The 17,985-nt window shown below is 37.7% G+C and overlaps 1 protein-coding gene across 1 annotated transcript in view; it reads right to left on the bottom strand.

The window, feature by feature from the left end:
- The window catches only part of MRPL3 (mitochondrial ribosomal protein L3), a 43,737-nt gene that overhangs the window by 20,981 nt on the left and 4,771 nt on the right, over positions 1-17,985 (bottom strand). The window contains exons 5-6 of the mRNA XM_032408705.1: positions 10,111-10,210; positions 7,738-7,798 (exon numbers count right to left, since the gene is read on the bottom strand). Of these exons, the coding sequence (XP_032264596.1) occupies positions 7,738-7,798; positions 10,111-10,210 (161 nt within the window). The remainder of the gene's footprint in view (positions 1-7,737; positions 7,799-10,110; positions 10,211-17,985) is intronic.

Genomic DNA, 17,985 nt, shown 5'->3' with positions numbered 1-17,985 from the left:
TGTACCCCATTACCCAGGGTCAAACATTATCAACTCAAGGCCTATTCTGTTTCATCTATTCCCCTCCTCTGTAACTCCAATGGATTATTTTTAAACAAATCCCAGATATCATATCATTTCATTCAAAAATATTTTAACATGGGTCTCTTTTAAGGATCCTTTTTAAGAACAAAACCACAATACCATTATCATAATCTAAAAAAAACTAGTAATTCTTTACTATCAAACACCTAAGTCAGTATTCAAATTTCTATGGCCTTTTTTAAAATAGAAAGAGTAGTCCTCTATTCTTCCTGTTTACCACCCTCTCCCCCATTAGTCTCAATCATCATTTCCTCCCTATTTTCCTGCTTCCCTAATGCTCCTTGAGACATTCCTTTCCCTTTGCTGCTACATGAAAAGATGGACTTAGAGATCTGTTGCTGACCCTCTTTTCAACAGAGTTTACATCAGGGGTTGGCAAACTATGGCCTGCAGTGGCCACTTGTTTTTGTAAATAAAGTTTTATTGGAACACAGCCTTGTACATTTATTTACTCATTGCCTACGGCTGCTATGGAGCTATAATGGCAGAGCTGAGTAGTTTCAACAGAGAACATAATGCTTGTAAATCTCAAATATTTAGTATCTGGCTTGTTGAGAAAAAGTCTGCTGACTCTTGAGCCTATTACTAATAAGCCAGAGTTCCACAAACCTTGCCCTTTGGCAAGAATTCTGCTACTATCCTATTCCACAGATGTACTGACCATATCCAACCAGAAGCACCCTAGCCATTCAATTATAATGTTTCAGAAATAGAAACTTCACATCTTTCTTCAAGCTATCCTCCTTCCTCGCCACTAGAGTGACATTCCCAAGATGACAGTCTTTTCACACAAGCTGTCCCCTGCTTTAAAAAGCAAAACAGCAACAACAACAACAAAAAAGCAAACTAAACCATAACCTTAAGTGGTTCCCAGTAACTTCTTTAGCTTGGGGCATATAAAGCCTTTTATAACTGGGTCCAGTCGACCTTTCAAACACTGCCTATCACAAATCCTCATCATAGCAGATTATTCCACGAACCCCTAAGTATGCCACTCTCTTTCCTGTCTTTGCTCATTCTGTTGCCTCAGCCTCACACGCCCATCTCACTGCACTGTCTTTCTACTCTTACCACGAAAAGAGAACCGAAAGTGTTTGTCATCAAGCATCATATGGGCTACAAAGTACTTGATTTTCTTTATTAAAAATAATCAAAATCCATACTCTAAGTAGAGGTTTTTGTATCAGAACCATTTCTAAATTGAGCTTTCACGTTCTCTCTTTAGCTGATTTAAAGCTGTAAAAAGTTTAAGTCACTCATACATACTCTCTCAGAGAACCAGTAACTAAGTACTAAATGGAAGAGAGGACTCTTGACTTCTCTAAGGATGCCCCAAGATCAGGCCATATTTTTATGGAGGTGAGGATGGGAAGATGAAGAAATTATTGGTTTAAAACCAGCTTCTCTATGGTTAAACACTGAATATAGGGAAATGGAGATTCACGTCAGGTTCTGGCCAAAATCATGACTGGGCTGCTTCTTTATGAAGCTAAACCACTGAGAACAGATTAGAGTAAGATGGTATCTTTATTTGTGAAAAAGTAATGTGGAATATTACAAATCAACAATCAAAAGAATTTCTTGAAGGATATAATTTAACATTACTTTGCTATGTTTTAGAGTCAAAACACCCAAAAAGATTTCAATTAAAAATTTTTTTTCTAGTAAACAAAAAAGGGCAATTTTTACTAAAATAAATTACATGCATATAAAAGGCCCTATTAGTTAATTCACTATCTCCATCAGGATTAGCTTTTAATTTATGATAAACTAATAAGGCACAAACATTTTAATCTTTAATTATAGCTTCTCATTTCAACAAACTCATGCAGATAGATATTATCTACCTACTTTCATCTCCACACATCCCAAGGATAAAGCATCTCTCTGAAGACCCCTGCAAACCCTGGGAGTCAATTTCTACTGATTCACTGTTGTCTAAACTTATTTAATCAGTGACGTACAGCTCCTGAGCCCACAAGTAAGGCATGGTGGCATTTTTCAGTTGCTTTGTGTTCTATCACATTTAGTTAAAAGCTGGCATGGAATAGCTGTATAGCTGTTACTTTCTAGGATGAGTTTGTGACAGCATGACCTGAAATGTAGAATGCATCCGTTTCTGTCTAAAAACCATAAACCTCCCATCAATATCTGGGAACATTTTTATCAACAAGTGACTGCTAAGAGTGCACTGCTTATAGCTTCCCGACTTCAAATCTAGCTTATTCAATAGTACAAAGAGCCAAATGTGCAGTGATTCCTTTGAGTCCTCTTAAAAAAGGAAGCATTTCCTGGCTGTCCTAAATAAACCCAGAAAACCACAATCGTTGTCCTAAGTTCAGTGTGCATTTCTCAAAAAAGAAAACTCAAATAACTAAATAATTTCATAATATCATGGAAGGACATAACAGTTTTCTGCAGGTTGTTAGCCACACCACTTTCTTCAATAGACCAGAAGACCATACTGCCGTGTACTGTTGAATCTACTGTTAGGTCTTACTTCTTCATTAATATAGATAAGAGTGAGTTATACCACTTGGAAAACTGAGGGATTATTTTTTGTAAATAATTTTTTGGAACAAAAGGAATCTTAGAAACCACACAGTCCCATGCCCTTATGGTAAAGACAATGAAATCTACACTCAGACATGTTAAGCCACTTGCCCAAGGACAGATCCCTGGTAAATGGAAGCATCTGGCCATGTTTTCAACCCAGGTCATACTGCCTCTTGGGAAACAGTTCAGAGCAAAAATATGAAAATGTCCAGCACATCGGAGTGGCATGAAGCTATTTCAAAGGCATCCTCATTACTCAGTAATGTCTAGATGTAGCAGGTAGTATGCAATCTTAAAATTACCTAGAGTGCTTGGAAAGCTACAACTTTGCTTTACAAGTCAGTCTTAAGGAGGCAATAACTAGACATATTAGAAAATCCCACAATAGAATTCCTAATGACTTCATGTTTTTTATTCATTTTAAAAGATATTTCCTATTGAAAAAAAGATTTTTCCTTCTAAAATCTGAAACAAATTAATAAGCAGTAATATCAACAATAATGATAGTAGCCAATACTCCTGAGCATTTAATATGTGCCAGGCCTTGAGCTGATAGCTATCTGTGTGTTATCTCATTCAGTCTTTACAACATGGCTATGAGGCAGGTGCTATAATTATTCTCATGTTAAAGATGAGGCAACAGAGAGGTTGAGAAAGCCATCTAGGTCACACAGCTACTGAGAAGCAAAGCCCATCCTTTTAGCCATTCCCTATACTGCCTCTCATTAGGCCTTAATTTTGCTGGTTTTGAGTTAAAAAAAAAATGCTATTTCATAGTTAAAAGTGAGGCTATTATAAATGATTATTATACAAATTTTTAAAGCAAAGAACAAAATATAACCCTAAAACACCACCCTCCAAACTCTCCTTTATCTTGAAACATTCACTTTTGACTGATTTAAAAAGGATTAGTTTTTATAGATGATTTCCTTCTACACTTAATCACTCGTTTTGAAAACTGTTTCATTACTATGCTTAAAAATGTACTGCTTTGAATAGAAAATAAAGTAACTTATTAAAAATGACATAAAACTGGAAATGTACAGGGCCAAACAGCAACGGTGTCCTGAAGGCGGCACACGCCTTGTTTCCCTGTTCAAGCAAACATCTGCGAAACAGGAGAACAGTGGGCTAGTGGGGAAGGTTTCTGACAGAGGGAGGGACTGGGCATAGAGCTCAAAGAGTCTTTGCTCTTCTAAGAATCCACCTGGCATTTTAATCACCTTAAGACTTTGATGGGCAACCATATTTCTGTACATAATGTGATATTTTAATGAAAGAACCCAAATTAAACAAATCTCAGTAAATGTGCAAAGGTGCTCTACCAGTCATCTAATCTCCCCCACTCCTTTCATTTCTACTACCAGGGATAACATTATCAAGGTAAGTGCCTATTTTTCTATTTTGAGGCCAAAGGGCAGTAAGAATTGAAAGAGCACTGACAACTTTAAAGTAATAAGATTATGTCTGAAAATATATGGGTAGTCCTAATTAGCCCAAACTTGGAGACAAGGTTGTTAGATTATCCTTCACCCAGAAAGAAAAGAATCTTTTAAAGTAGCTGAATGAACTTTTTCTGACTTCAATGTGGGCTTCAGAATTTAAACAAGGAAATAAATAAATAAATTCCAGACAACCAGGAAAAAAACCCTTACTTCAGGTAAGCCACTGTCATGACTTCAAAGCTTAATAAAAGACCTGGCAGGAAAGTGCACCACACCCACTGTTATGGAGATATCACCACCATCGGTGTCCTTCAAGTCCTTTCAGACAAAGACCTAACCGTTTCCCCCTAATAATGCAGAGTGCATTTTTACAGTTTTCTTTTTGTTTATTCATTCTTTCATTCTTTTCTAATTTCTTTCCTTTTTTAAAAAAAACCTACAACATATAATAAAAGCACCACTAAGATTCACCAGAAAACAATGGGCTATGTTGAGGATAGACTCAACAGTCACACCCCATCTCACACACTATGTACTATCCATAGCTGTTTCCTCCTCAAACCTGAGAATGAAAGAAAGGAGAACGCTAGACCCCAAACCATCATCTATTAGAAGTTACGCCGGAATGTAACTGCCATTACAGGACAAGAATAGAAACTTTAAAAGGGTGCTAGGGCAGGGTGTGAGGGACACATGATACATGCCAGTCTTAAAATTTATTTAGAATGATTTACACAAAACTGTCATATTTCAAAGACAGGGCTTTATTAGCTGTTAACAGAATAATGCAACTAAAAAGTGATTCTGCTAGAATGGTTTTATATATTAGATGAAAAATCTTTCCCATTAATCTAAATTGAATTTAGATTCTCAAACCCTCTGGATGAAAAATTATTTTTGTTATAAAAGTAAAAATTAAAATGAACTCTGGTAAATATATATTTACCTCACACTCCAAAGTAACACTGGTAAATACTTAGTTGTATAGAGAATAATACACAAACTTGGCACAGGTAAATTGTATCTTTCAATGCAAGCAGAGTTCCCAATCAATTATTAACAGAGAAACATTTAAAAATTTTAGGGAAGTCTTCAAGAAGCTGCTACTGTTGGTCACTGGTCACCTTAAAAAAATGCAGATAATGTCATTCTCAAAGTAGATTCTATTAACACTTTATTTTCTTAAATTATATGGTATTTTGTTTTAAATTTTCTTAGTTATTTCTAAAATACGTTTAGTTGAGCAATTAAAATTGAAGGTATAAGGTAAAAAAACTTGAAATACTCAAAATGTAAGTGTAGATTTAACAAATATAATTATTACAGTATGAGAAAAATGAAGAATTTCAATTAGGGATTAATTTGAGATTTCTCTTTTCTAACGGAAAGATGATGATGAAGCCAACTGATTACTAAGGAGACCAATTTTCAGTTTTATGCTAACTAAAATGTGAGTACTAACTAGGCCTACTTTTATTGACACTGTTATTTGAAACTGGATTGATTAAATTTGCTTGCTTTAAAACAGATGTTTCAATGTTATAATTTGAGTACAGGTTTAGGGAAAGGAAGGGATTAGGATTCTAAGCTGAGTAAAGGAGTAGGAAGGAAAAACGGTTCCACTGGTGAGCCCTTGACTATTCTCCAGGCCAGTGGTTCTCAAAGTGTGGTCCATGGACTAGCAGCATCCACATCACCTGGGCACTTGTTAGAGAAATGCAAATTCTCACGTATTAGTCAACAGAACACTGTATTGCAGCCCACACAATAGTGAGGATCTTCTCAAATGAAGGTCCTCCCTTCTCCAGAGTTGTATGGCAACTACTTTAAATCCCAGGGCTAGTTATTCTCCCAGCTCTTATCAGCTACCTAGGCCCGAGGCTGGCACCAGGCTTTACAGTCTTGTTTTCTAGGCACATGATCTTAAAACAAACTAAAATACTTTCCTTTTCACTTTATACTCACAAAAAGAAGGATGAAGTTTTTAAAAATAACTTTTTAAGAAGCCAGAAACCCAATAGTAGTGTATGAATGAAAGCATTTGCTGAACACAGGCATCTGAAAAGCTTGGCTCTAATCCAAGCTAGTCACGAATCCCACCACAAAGCATCTGCTAACAAAGGTCTCTGACTTTGTAGGACTTCTCGGAATATCTCATATATTCTGTAAACTATGTAATGGAATTCACACACTATTACCTCTGTGCAAATTAATGGAATTACTGAGGTACTTTATTATATGTAATAATTAATTCAGAAATTAAAAAGTAAAATTATCTGATTCACAACACACACACATCTCCCCGACTAACCAAACCAAAGCTTTCCAGCTCTAATATTCTGAGTTCTTGACAAGGGAAGGCAGAACAAGAAAAGTTACCAAGTGATTTTAGAGGCCCCAGTCAGTAGGAATGAATCTGCAACAATCAGGATGCAGGAAAAAAAAAAGGAGAAGTCCATAATCTCTAAAAAGAGGACCCACTGTATTGTCAATCTATCTGACTTCACTTCTAAACAGCTAATCAAAGGTAAGAGCTGTCTGCAATGGCTCATATTTGAAAGTAGGCAATAATGGGGTGGAAATAAAGTGTATCTAACTGACTCCATTAAGGAAACTAATGCTGGCTCTGGTTTCCTTGGATAAAAGCTCTTTGGCTCAGTCACTGTGATTGTAAGACAATCCCAGAGCACATGTGGACCACTGTCAGAATTACATAGGCTGCAGACCTTGTTGAATGACAAAAAAGGAGGAAATCAAGGCACACAGAGAAGTAAATCATCATCTGTGTTGACAGAACAAGAAACAGGAATAGCCAAGAGCTGATATTTGGAGTTTAGTTTAGCCTCATCATGCAGATTCTACTAACATATACTGAGCAATTTCTACATAAACATATATAAGGGCTCAGTTACTTCATTCTCTAGTGAAGTAACCTTAACCAAATTTTGAAAAACTGCTTCTCCTCCCAGTCTGAATATGACTCAAAGTCAGCATTTCTGTTTGTGTGATTAAGTGTAATTAAGTGTTGATTTCTCCCAAATTAAACCCTTGTTTGCAGATAAAACATATCTTGTTTTTATGAAGTCTCACTGTCTCACTTGTCTAGTACTGAGAGACAATGCCATGCTACCAGAGGCTTAAGGTGTAACACTACTTCTTCCTGCTTCGGATAGGCTCTTAACACAGTTAACAAAATGTTTTACAGTTACCCTAGGGGAACCTTAAGCACAACAACCATCACAAACAGTATGTTTCCTAGAGTTGGAAAGAACCAGCATTTACTAGATGACACAATCTCAAAAGAACTCCATAGCATTGTTCATTTATAGATCACCATCAAACTGTATATAGCCTTTGGTCTTAAAAATAGAAGTGGGCCCAACCCACAAAGAACCTAAGTAATGTGACCTTTCTTGTAATCCCATTTCAAGAAGCATACATCTCAGTTTCAAACCTGTAACTTGATGTTCACATACAACTAATTCAGTGCAATTCAAAATCTAGTATAGTCAGTAACATTATAGAATTACAAATAAGAATAATGGTTACTTAATCTTTATTCACTGCCTTGAAAGACTATACTTTCACTCACTCCATTACGTTTTAATATATGAGGAAAACAAAAGGAAAAGAACCTGTTATGTGGACCTACGTTTTGGCTGTGACATCCACATACTGTCCTGGGCGAAAATGAGCAGCATAAAGAGGGGTGCCTTTATGAAAAGAAAACAAACAATCGATATGAAATTTGTCAGCCCAACTTCACTAAACATAAACTACATCTAGGAAGCCTGTCAGATTTCAAAAAAAGTAGAAGATTCTCTTCACAATTATAATTATTAGAAACATCAACAATAAAATAATAAAACTGTTCATCAAACATGCCTCAACGGACTGTACATGGGCTGAAGAACAACATGTCCCAGGACAAGGCCCACGGTGCTGGAGTCAGGCTAACAGACCACGGGTAGCTGATGGGCTTGTGCCTTCACAGAGGCAACGTGGTACTGGCTGAAATGGGCAATTCACAAGACAAACACACTGTTCTTGCTGGTAAATACACGAATTTGATGATTCTTTGTTGTTTTAGTGAATAATAATATACTGACTTAAGATACGTTTCCTATTTCATATAACAAAATAAAAACAAAAGAATGACTCAAAAAACGCTGCGGCTGGATCAAATCTTTTTTAACCATTAGAGATAAGTTATCCAAAAATAGGAACTTTTTTTAACTTTTAACTGTTTTGATCCCAGGTCCATTGTATACTGGGCAGTGACTACAGTATGTGTGATATCCACATAAAGCCCATATATATCAGATCTTTGGTAGATTGGTCACTGTGCCAATAAATTCCTGTTATTCCAGCACCTGCCTGGATAATTTTGAATTCTGAAAAATTGTCATTATTGATACCCTTAGTTTTATATACTAACATTTCCAAAACTAGTTGTATGTAAATAGAATCTTACTTAAAAGGCACTGGAAAAACATGTTATTTAGAGGAATTTTGTAAGTGAAAGCCCTTCACAACATTTTGTTTGTAACAATTTGGAATTAACACTATGAGAACTATTTAATTTGACAATCTGCAAATATTTAATAGGGCACTTACCATACGCACAGTTAGAAATATAAAAGGTAAGACAAAGCTCCTGACCTCAAGAATTTATCTAAGACTCAACATTAACATCATCAAAGAAGAGACTTTTTTCTCAAAAAAAAAAAAAAAAAAAAGCCATAATCCATAGAGTAGAGAATGCAACTGAATACTAATTATGGCTTACTTAAAACAGGGAGTAAGGTACTATGGGATTTCAGAGGGTAGGACCTAACCTAGATTTTTATGGGCAAAGAAAAACCCTGAATTAAGAAAAATAGGGGAGATTAAAACTGACTGAATTTCCAGGAGGTTGAATGACTTGAACTGCTGATACCTGACCACTTTTCACCCACAAAAACAATTCCACATAGTTTGAGCTACAACAAAAGTTAACAGGGACTTAATTTTTATACTTGTTACCTTAATTCCATTCACTTCAGCTTCAAACTACAAAACTTAGACTTCAATAAATACTTTTAATTCTAGCTTATATCAAGGCTGATCCTCTATCACTCCAATTAATAAGGCTTACTTACTTCATGAAATTCAGTTCAGATATTAAAATACCAAATCTTAAAACATCCTTCCACTATCTACTTGTTAGAACTCAAGTTCAAGAGATCAGGAAGCTTTTCTTAAGTTCAAAGATGAGAAATGCTGTTGACTACATAAACCAATAAAACCATGCTGCCAAATCTTACTTTTTGACATTTCAGGGAGTAGGTAAAATACTTCAAAATTTTTAAGTTAGAATCTTTACATCGAAGTCCTATGGTCAATCACTTTCCTGTTTCATGAAAATTCTATCTCAGTGAGAGTCTAGCTATTTTTCACTCATTAAAATGACAGCCTACACAGAGTGAACTTCACATTTTAAAGGTTAGTGTATTTTAAAAAATAAAAAAATAAAAGTTAGTGTACTGGGCGCCTGGGTGGCTCAGTTGGTTAAGCGACTGCCTTTGGCTCAGGTCATGATCCTGGAGTCCCGGGATCGAGTCCCGCATCGGGCTCCCTGCTCGGCAGGGAGTCTGCTTCTCCCTCTGACCCTCCTCCCTCTCATGTGCTCTGTCTCTCATTCTCTCTCTCTCAAATAAATAAATAAAATCTTTAAAAAAAAAAAAAAAAAAAAAAGTTAGTGTACTTATCTGGAGTGGCTTTTCCAAATGTGAAACTCTCTGTACATTAAAAACAAAAGCGCTCCTCCCTCTTTAATGAAAACAAAGAGTTCTCTACAGTTCTTTCCAGTCAAAAAAGAAAAAGGCTTGTTTGTCCCTAGTGATTAAATCAGATACCACTTTGTATTTAAAAATAAATGTTTAGGACTTTGTATTGTGGATTCAGCTTTACTGAAAGGCCTAACATTAAACAAATCACATATTTGGGTATTTTTGTTTCCCTCCTCTCCCCAGCCTCAGATTACCTGGCTTAATCACAGCATTATCTGTTACATGAAAGATTTTAACTTTCTGTTTTGGCGGCAATCCAAGTTCTTGGTAAAATTCCAATATAGACGTAGATTTCTAGAGGAAAAGCAGCATACATAAGTAACCCATTATACTAAAGGTGGAGTTCAATGCACAGAGATCTAAACCAAGTCCTTAACAACCCAGAGAACAAATCATTAAGAGCATTCTGTTCCCCTAATGAATAAAGAGCACCATATTCTTATTTAAGGGAGGTGAGATTTTTATCTATAATCCATTTCACCCAGGATCCAAGCAGGTGCATGGCGGAGCTCATATACATTACATGGTGGAAGACCTTTATTCTGTAGGAAAAGAAACAGAATTGTGCTCATACTTGAATTCTGACTGGAGACTAAATATCAAGAACCCCAATCCTGGGAAATTCAACTCTGTCTACTCTGCACCTGCTTCCAAGCAGCTGGAAGAAAACATACCAGGTCACATTCAAATGTATGATCACAAACTTCAAAGTGAGTCCCAAACGTGGTCTGGCCAACCTACATTTCCCTACTTAAATCCCTCTCACACTCTCCAAAGCCCCTTTTCACAATCTCTTTTAAAACCTCCAGCACTGTTCCCTCCTTCTCCCCTCTTTGAGCTGACCATGTTGCTTCAGATTTCACTAAAAAACCAGAAGAACAGGAGCATTTCCCCAAGGTCTTATCACACAATCAAACTTCCTGCACAAGCACTTACCTACTGCCATCCCCCATCCCCTGCCAGATTGCACGAGATGCACATGGGGCACCTTTAGAAAATGCCAATGCCAAGGGCCTTCTGTTTGGAGACTGCAGCTTCACTGATCTAAGGTGTCATCCAGGTGTCAGTGTGTTTTTTAAGCACTCCCTATGATTCTGATGTGAAACTGGGGCTGGAAATCACAATGACAGGTAAGCTGTCCATGCTCTTATTAGAAGTCAAATCCCTCACTATGTACTCATCCCACCCTTCTCCCACCTATTCAATGGCTTTACTCCTGAAATTGTCTCCACTGCCTTCTGAATCACCAATTTCCCCCTTTCTACTGGAATTATCCTATCAGTATACAAAGATGTCACAATAACTCACATTAAAACAAAACTTTCCCTTGACCACATAGTCTCCTTTCCATTCCCCCTTATGACAATGCTCCTTGAAAAACTTCTGCTGAATCTACTTTCTATCTTCCCATTCTCTCAAACCCACTTTAATCCGGTGCTTGCAGCCCCTAAATAGTCAATGCAAAGTGCTCATCAAGGTCACCAACCATGTCTATGTGGTCAAATACACAGGTCAATACTTACCTCATTGGCTCTACCAGGAATGCCTGGCACAGGTGACCACTCTCTCCTTGAGACTTGCACTCTCTGTTCTTTCATATGCTAACAATCCCACATTTCTAACCTCCATTGCAAATTCTACTCTGAACTACCAATTCATTCGTCCAACCGCTAACTCAGTATCTCACTTTGATGTCATACAGCAACTCAAGTTTGATATGTCTAAAATGGAACTCACCCCCCCCCCCCCCCCGCCCCAGAAACCTGCTTTCCTCTGGTTTCCCAAACCTCAATAAATGGCAACTCCATACTTCTATTGCTTGGACCCAAAATCTTGTGGTTACCTTTGACTCTTTTCTCTGTCACATCCCATGTCCCACACACCAGCAGTTCCTGCAGACTCTATTTAAAAATAAAGCCCACATCAATTACTTCTCCCCTGCACCTCAAACCACCATCTTTTGCCTGGATTATATTAATAGCCTCCTAATTGGTCTCCAAACTTCCACACTCCTGACCCTATGGTCTATTCTCCAGTCACAGGCTGGCATGATCCTTTTAAAACTCAAGCTAAATCATGTCTCCACAATGGCTTCCATCTCATGCAGAATCAATCCTAAATCCTTAACATGGTTTACAAGGTTCTATACAATCTGACCTCATCTACTACTCTCCTCCTGGCTCACCCTGCTTCAGGTACAAGGCATTCCTCACATTCCAAGAACACATTAAACAATAACCTCAGGGGGTGCCTGGGTGGCTCAGTCATTAAGCGCCTGCCTTCGGCTCAGGTCATGATCTCAGGGTCCTGGGATCGAGCCCCGCATCGGGCTCCCTGCTCCGTGGGAAGCCTGCTTCTCCCTCTCCCACTCCCCCTGCTTGTGTTCCCTCTCTTGCTGTGTCTCTCTCTGTCAAATAAATAAATAGAATATTTTAAAAAATAAAAATAAACAATAATCTCAGGTCCTTTGCACATACTATTCCCCCTGCCTGGAATGCTTTTCAGATTTTTGCAGGACTTGCTCCCACATTTTATTCAGGCCTCTATCTAAATATTAACTTACCTTTCCTGATTATTCTATCTAAAATAGCACCACTTTGTCACTTGCAAGCCCCTCAGCTTACTTTATTAGTCTACAAAGCACTTCTATTTGTTGTGATACAAATAGAAGTTTTTTTTGTTTATCTTCTAAGCCACGGCCTCCCTGTTTCATCCCCAATCCCACCAAAATGTAGGCTTCTTTTTTTTTTTAAGATTTTATTTATTTATTTGAGAGAGAGAGAATGAGAGACAGAGAGCATGAGAGGGAAGAGGGTCAGAGGGAGAAGCAGACCCCCCGCTGAGCAGGCAGCCCGATGTAGGACTCGATCCCGGGACTCCAGGATCATGACCTGAGCCGAAGGCAGTCGCTTAAGCAATTGAGCCACCCAGGTGTCCAAAATGTAAGCTTCTTGAGAACAGAAACTTTAGTTGCTGCTACATCCCCAGCTCCTGGTAGGTCCTGCTGCCTGCTTTTCCCTCCACTCGTGCCCTTTTTTCTGTACTGTAAATATCCTTGAATAAAAAACATCTTTGAAAAGAAAACTTTATGAATATCTCATTTCCTTAAAATAATGTCCTGCGTCTTTTTTCTTTTCTTAGCTCTTCAGACTCTTGATGCAGACTGCTAGAAGACTTGACAAAAAAGTTGTACCACTTTATATTTCCTGATGTGAAGAGTGCCTCTTTCATGGAACTATAACAGCACAGGTGTGTCTATCTTCCTGATGCTCTTTCCCCTTCAACTTCCCCTCTCACCACAAAAGAAGCACCTGCAGGTCCCCAAGGAACCACAGTATTCTATGTACACTTACCTATGTCTGCCTATGTCCGTCTCTTGGCCTGTAATTCTTCCCCACCCCTGTACCTCCAAAGCTCATCAAAAATCTGTTAAATATATGTCTAGTCTCAGCTCCAGTAATACTTCCTGTCCAGATTCCTGCCTGGGCAGCCTTGCCAGAGCAGACTACTCCTTGGTCTATGCTATCTCTAGACCTTGCCTGTATCTCAATTATTGTCCACATTACCTTAACACTTATCAACTTACACGAATGTTTGCCCGCCTGCTGGAGCACCTGGATGGCGAACTGTTTTATTCACCTGTGTCTACAACTTTAGAGCTAAGCACAGTGGCAAGTCAAACACTGCAGAAGTGAGCTAAATGAATGGTGAAGACACAAAAGATGGAGGACAGACATCCATTTGGGTGTGAGGTCCTGGTTTGCCTCTCCAAGTCACCACACCTTTCCACTCTTGCTGCTGCATCAGTTCTTAGCACATGACATTACTGTGTTTACAATGTTATCTTCAAGTCTAGTTATTAAAAAATTGTAGGCCTAAAATAAAGATCTTATTCTGAGGATGAACAAATCTTCAAGAAACTAAACTACTATGAAACCAAACCAAGAGCAATTTGTAGTAAAAAAAGCAAGAACAGCAGCAATTGAAAGACCCTAACCAACTTAAGACGATGCTGATGATGTACTGATAACCAAGCATCACTGCCCCAATCCAATGGTGTATCTGCACAGCCAGTCTTAATTATAGATTATATGAATATGTAGCAATCTTCAGTTACTTGATGATTTCAGTTTAAAATGTAAACTGTTAGTGCCACTTTGTAACTTACTGAGAAGGCTGCCTTTGGTTGACATGAAATTGGGTGGCACTGGCCTGTAAGCATAGAAAGTTAATTTCTGGATCAGCCCACAAGCCCTGGGAATGTCCTTGGGGCCCTCCAGTGGACCCATGCAACAGACGCTGAGAAGCCCTGCTCTGGATGCCCACGAAAGGTTGTTTTGTACCTTACAGTGTTCCCTCAAGAAGCTATCCTTTCCTCCTTTCCTCCAAGAGTAATAACATAAGTTCATCCCAGTCATTCCCTATAGTTTTGCCTCCCACATGCTGAAATCTAACACTGATAGTCAACACCACCCTTATCAAGGCCCCTACTTTTCTTTTCTTTTTTTAAAAGATTTTATTTACTTGTCAGAGGAGAGAGAGAGAGCACGAGCAGGGTGAAGGGCAGAGGGAGAGGGGGAAGCAGACTCCCCGCTGAGCAAGGAGCCTGACGCAGGTCCTGGGATCAATGACTTGAGCCAAAGGTAGATGCTTAACTGACTGAGCCACCCAGGTGTCCGTAGGCCCCTACTTTTCATCTTCAACCATGCACACTTCCTTCACATCAAAAGCAAACACATAAGTTCTCATTTAAAAATGTGCCTCCTTGCAATTATTTTCCTGATGTATCAGATTTAAATTTATTACATTTTAGAACACTTTAAATTTATTTTTGACATTCACATATTCTACCTGATGATTTTAAAAGCATATTCTTTTATTAATATCAGTTTCTAAGTATGTGAGGAAGCTTCTAAGAAAAAACTTTTACCATTTCAGAAACACAACACAGATAAGATAAACATCTTGATCTAAGTAACTACAGACTGAGACATAAAAGGTAATACATACTCTTGATTATATTCCAATTTCACTATAACTGAATACTTTAATTTTTTCTTTTAAAAATCAAAATATCATAAAACTAATTAGGTATCAGTCATGAGAAAATCCAAATGCTCAAGTTGAGTTGAAAGCAGCAGCAGTGTAACTGAAGTTTTTTTTTTTTTTAACTTCCAAATAAATGATTTCAAAAGGCAATTTAAAAGACTGACAGCAGTGTCACACTTGGATAATCCCATCTATGAGGCTGCAATTTTTTTTCTCCCTCTTCAAAGTTCTCTGCAATTATCCTTCTCACAATGAAAATGCTTCTCTGCTCCTAAGATGAATTGATTTAATCAACTTTTAAGGCCACTTAACTTCCTATGTTTATATTTATAATAAGTTACAAAAATAGCAAAAGCAAAACAGTGTAATTTCTGGGAGGCCTAAATTCTTTACAGGGTAAAACAAAACAAAACAAAACAGTTCTAGCCCTATTATAAGTAAAACTGATTCAGTCAATTCATTTTAGAATACTTAAGTATTTGATATTTTATATTCAAAGGTCTATTTGTTTTGTTTTTTTTTAAAGATTTTATTTATTTGACAGACAGCAAGAGCGAGAGACGGAACACAAGCAGGGGGAGTGGGAGAGGGAGAAGCAGGCCGCCCGTGGAGCAGGGAGCCCGACGCTGGGCTCGATCCCAAGACCCTAGGATCATGACCTGAGCCGAAGGCAGACACTTAACGACTGAGCCACCCAGGCGCCCCAGTATATTTGTTTTTAAAACCTTCTATAGCCAATCTACTTGCAGTTTCTCTGAGGGTTACAATATGCAAGAGGAAGTTTGCATATTTTTAGTTTTGAAAATCTTTTTCCTTTCTGAACCAAAATTCTTTACTTATGAAGAATTCTAAAACTTCATTTTCACATCTAATTCTGAAGAAAGGTCATTCAAAGACAAAGTTTTTTCTTAATATTGTAATACATGTCCTCTGGACCTAGAAAATTTATTGTCTTCTTTTTTTCTTAAAGATTTATTTATTTTAGAAAGAGAGTGCGCGCGCATGCACGCGCATGCACAGAGGAGAGTGGCAGAGAGAATCTTAAGCAGACTCCACGCTGAGGGCAGAGCCTGACGGGGGGCTCGATCCCACAACCCTGGGATCAGGACCTGAGCCAAAACCAAGAGTCAGTTGCTTAACCAACTGCGCCACACAGGCACCCCTAGAAAATGTATATCTTGAAGAACAAGAAAGACCCTTGTAGCGCTCTCCATACCAGAGAAGTAAATAAAAAATGTGTGTAAGTAAGTGGGTGGAAATCCACCACAACATAATAAGGCATCCAAATCATCTTGCTGTGCGGTATATTCACTAAAGAGAATAAAGCTGAAAATATGTAGACCACAGTCTCAAGTATGAAAGTACTATTATTTCTGAAATTTTTTTAAAGATTTATTTGAGAGAGAGAGAGTGCACAAGCAGAGAGACGGGCTCCCACTAAGCAGGGAGCCAGACTCGGGACTTCATCTCAGAACCCTGGGATCATGACCTGAGCCAAAGGCAGACGCTTAGCAACTGAACCACCCAGGCTCCCCATTTCTGAAATATTTTAATTATTAGTACTCATAAACTCTGTAGGACATTTTCCTCACTAAGTAAAATGGAATAAATTGAGCAGCCAAATACATTTTGGGGGGAACTTTTGTTTTTTTCTTGAGAACTAAGATATTGGAGAACCAAAGGAGACTTTCAGAACTAAAAGGATTTAGCAACCATCAAGTCCAATTCCCTGTTTTTATGTGTAAGAAAATGGATATTTAAAAAAAGTGGAGTGAAGGGAGCTAATGGGAGAAATCAGAATTAGAACTCAGCTCTTCTGACCCCACATCCACTTGTTTTTCCACTATCTCATAGTTCTGGAAAGTAATGTTTACAGATCTGTTGGTGCAAGAATGGATTACCCCAACATCATGTTTGATTTACAAATATCAAGGCAATAAAGTCATGAATTTACAAAATTGGTAATGAAAATAAAGATGATTGTGCTAAACATAACAAAAGCACAGAAGTACAATCAATGAGCAAACAGGCACCTATCAAATCAAAGAATTATTCACATGAAGACTAGCATGTATTTACACATTTAAAAAATTCAAACATTTGAAAAAAATCTGACATTTTTTTTACAGTTTTCATAAATACCTCACTGTGCTTTTCATTACTGTGAAACTATTTAAACCCTAAAATTATTAGGCAATAAACTGTCAAGAATCAATAGCAGACTAAAATATATATAGACTATACTACCATAATATGCAAAGTAGCTAACTTCTCTAACACTTAGGAGACAGGCCTAAATGGCCTCTAGTCCTATCAAACTATAGGACTCCAATGATTTTAACCACCTTGAACTCACCAATCAGTATATCCCACTATTTATAGGACAACTCCACCTGAATTTTCTGTGAACACCTCACACACGTCTTTCCTCCAAAACTGCCCTTTCCCTGTCGCTATACACAGTGTACAACAGTGAAAATAAAAACAACTTACTGATTGTATGATATACTGTACCGTATTCTCATATTTATAGTGATGATTTCAGATTAAAAAAATTACACACACAAAGAAAGTTCTTTCTAATATATACAAATTAATCCCCACATGCTGCTGGTGTCAGGTATTGAGACAACTTAGAAAAAAATGAGAAATTAAACATAAATGACAAAATAGCTACCATCTACTAAGTGTCTGTGACATGCTAGGCACATATGAAAAATCCTATTAATCCCGGTAACAAACCTCTTAGGTAAGTAGTATTTTTATCCCCATTGTACAGATGGGCAAATACTTCAGCTTAGAGGGTAAAGTTACTGTTCCAAATACTGAGGAAAGGTACTGGAACAAACTCAAATTCTCTCAGAATCCCGGGCTCAATGGCTTCACTAGACTGCCTTCCCTCAAATCCATAATGTACCTCATGGATAAACACAAATTTGTGACTATGGAATAGCCTCAAAACCTAAAGAACTCAGATCTGAAACTAATGAAATGTACTCTTCTAAAGAATGAAAACACAT

The sequence above is a fragment of the Phoca vitulina genome, unplaced genomic scaffold, assembly GCF_004348235.1.
Source record: "Phoca vitulina isolate PV1807 unplaced genomic scaffold, GSC_HSeal_1.0 scaffold10, whole genome shotgun sequence".
Taxonomy (NCBI): Eukaryota; Metazoa; Chordata; class Mammalia; order Carnivora; family Phocidae; genus Phoca; species Phoca vitulina.
Note: the sequence above shows the minus strand (reverse complement) of the source record. Positions and strands in the feature narration are given on the sequence as shown.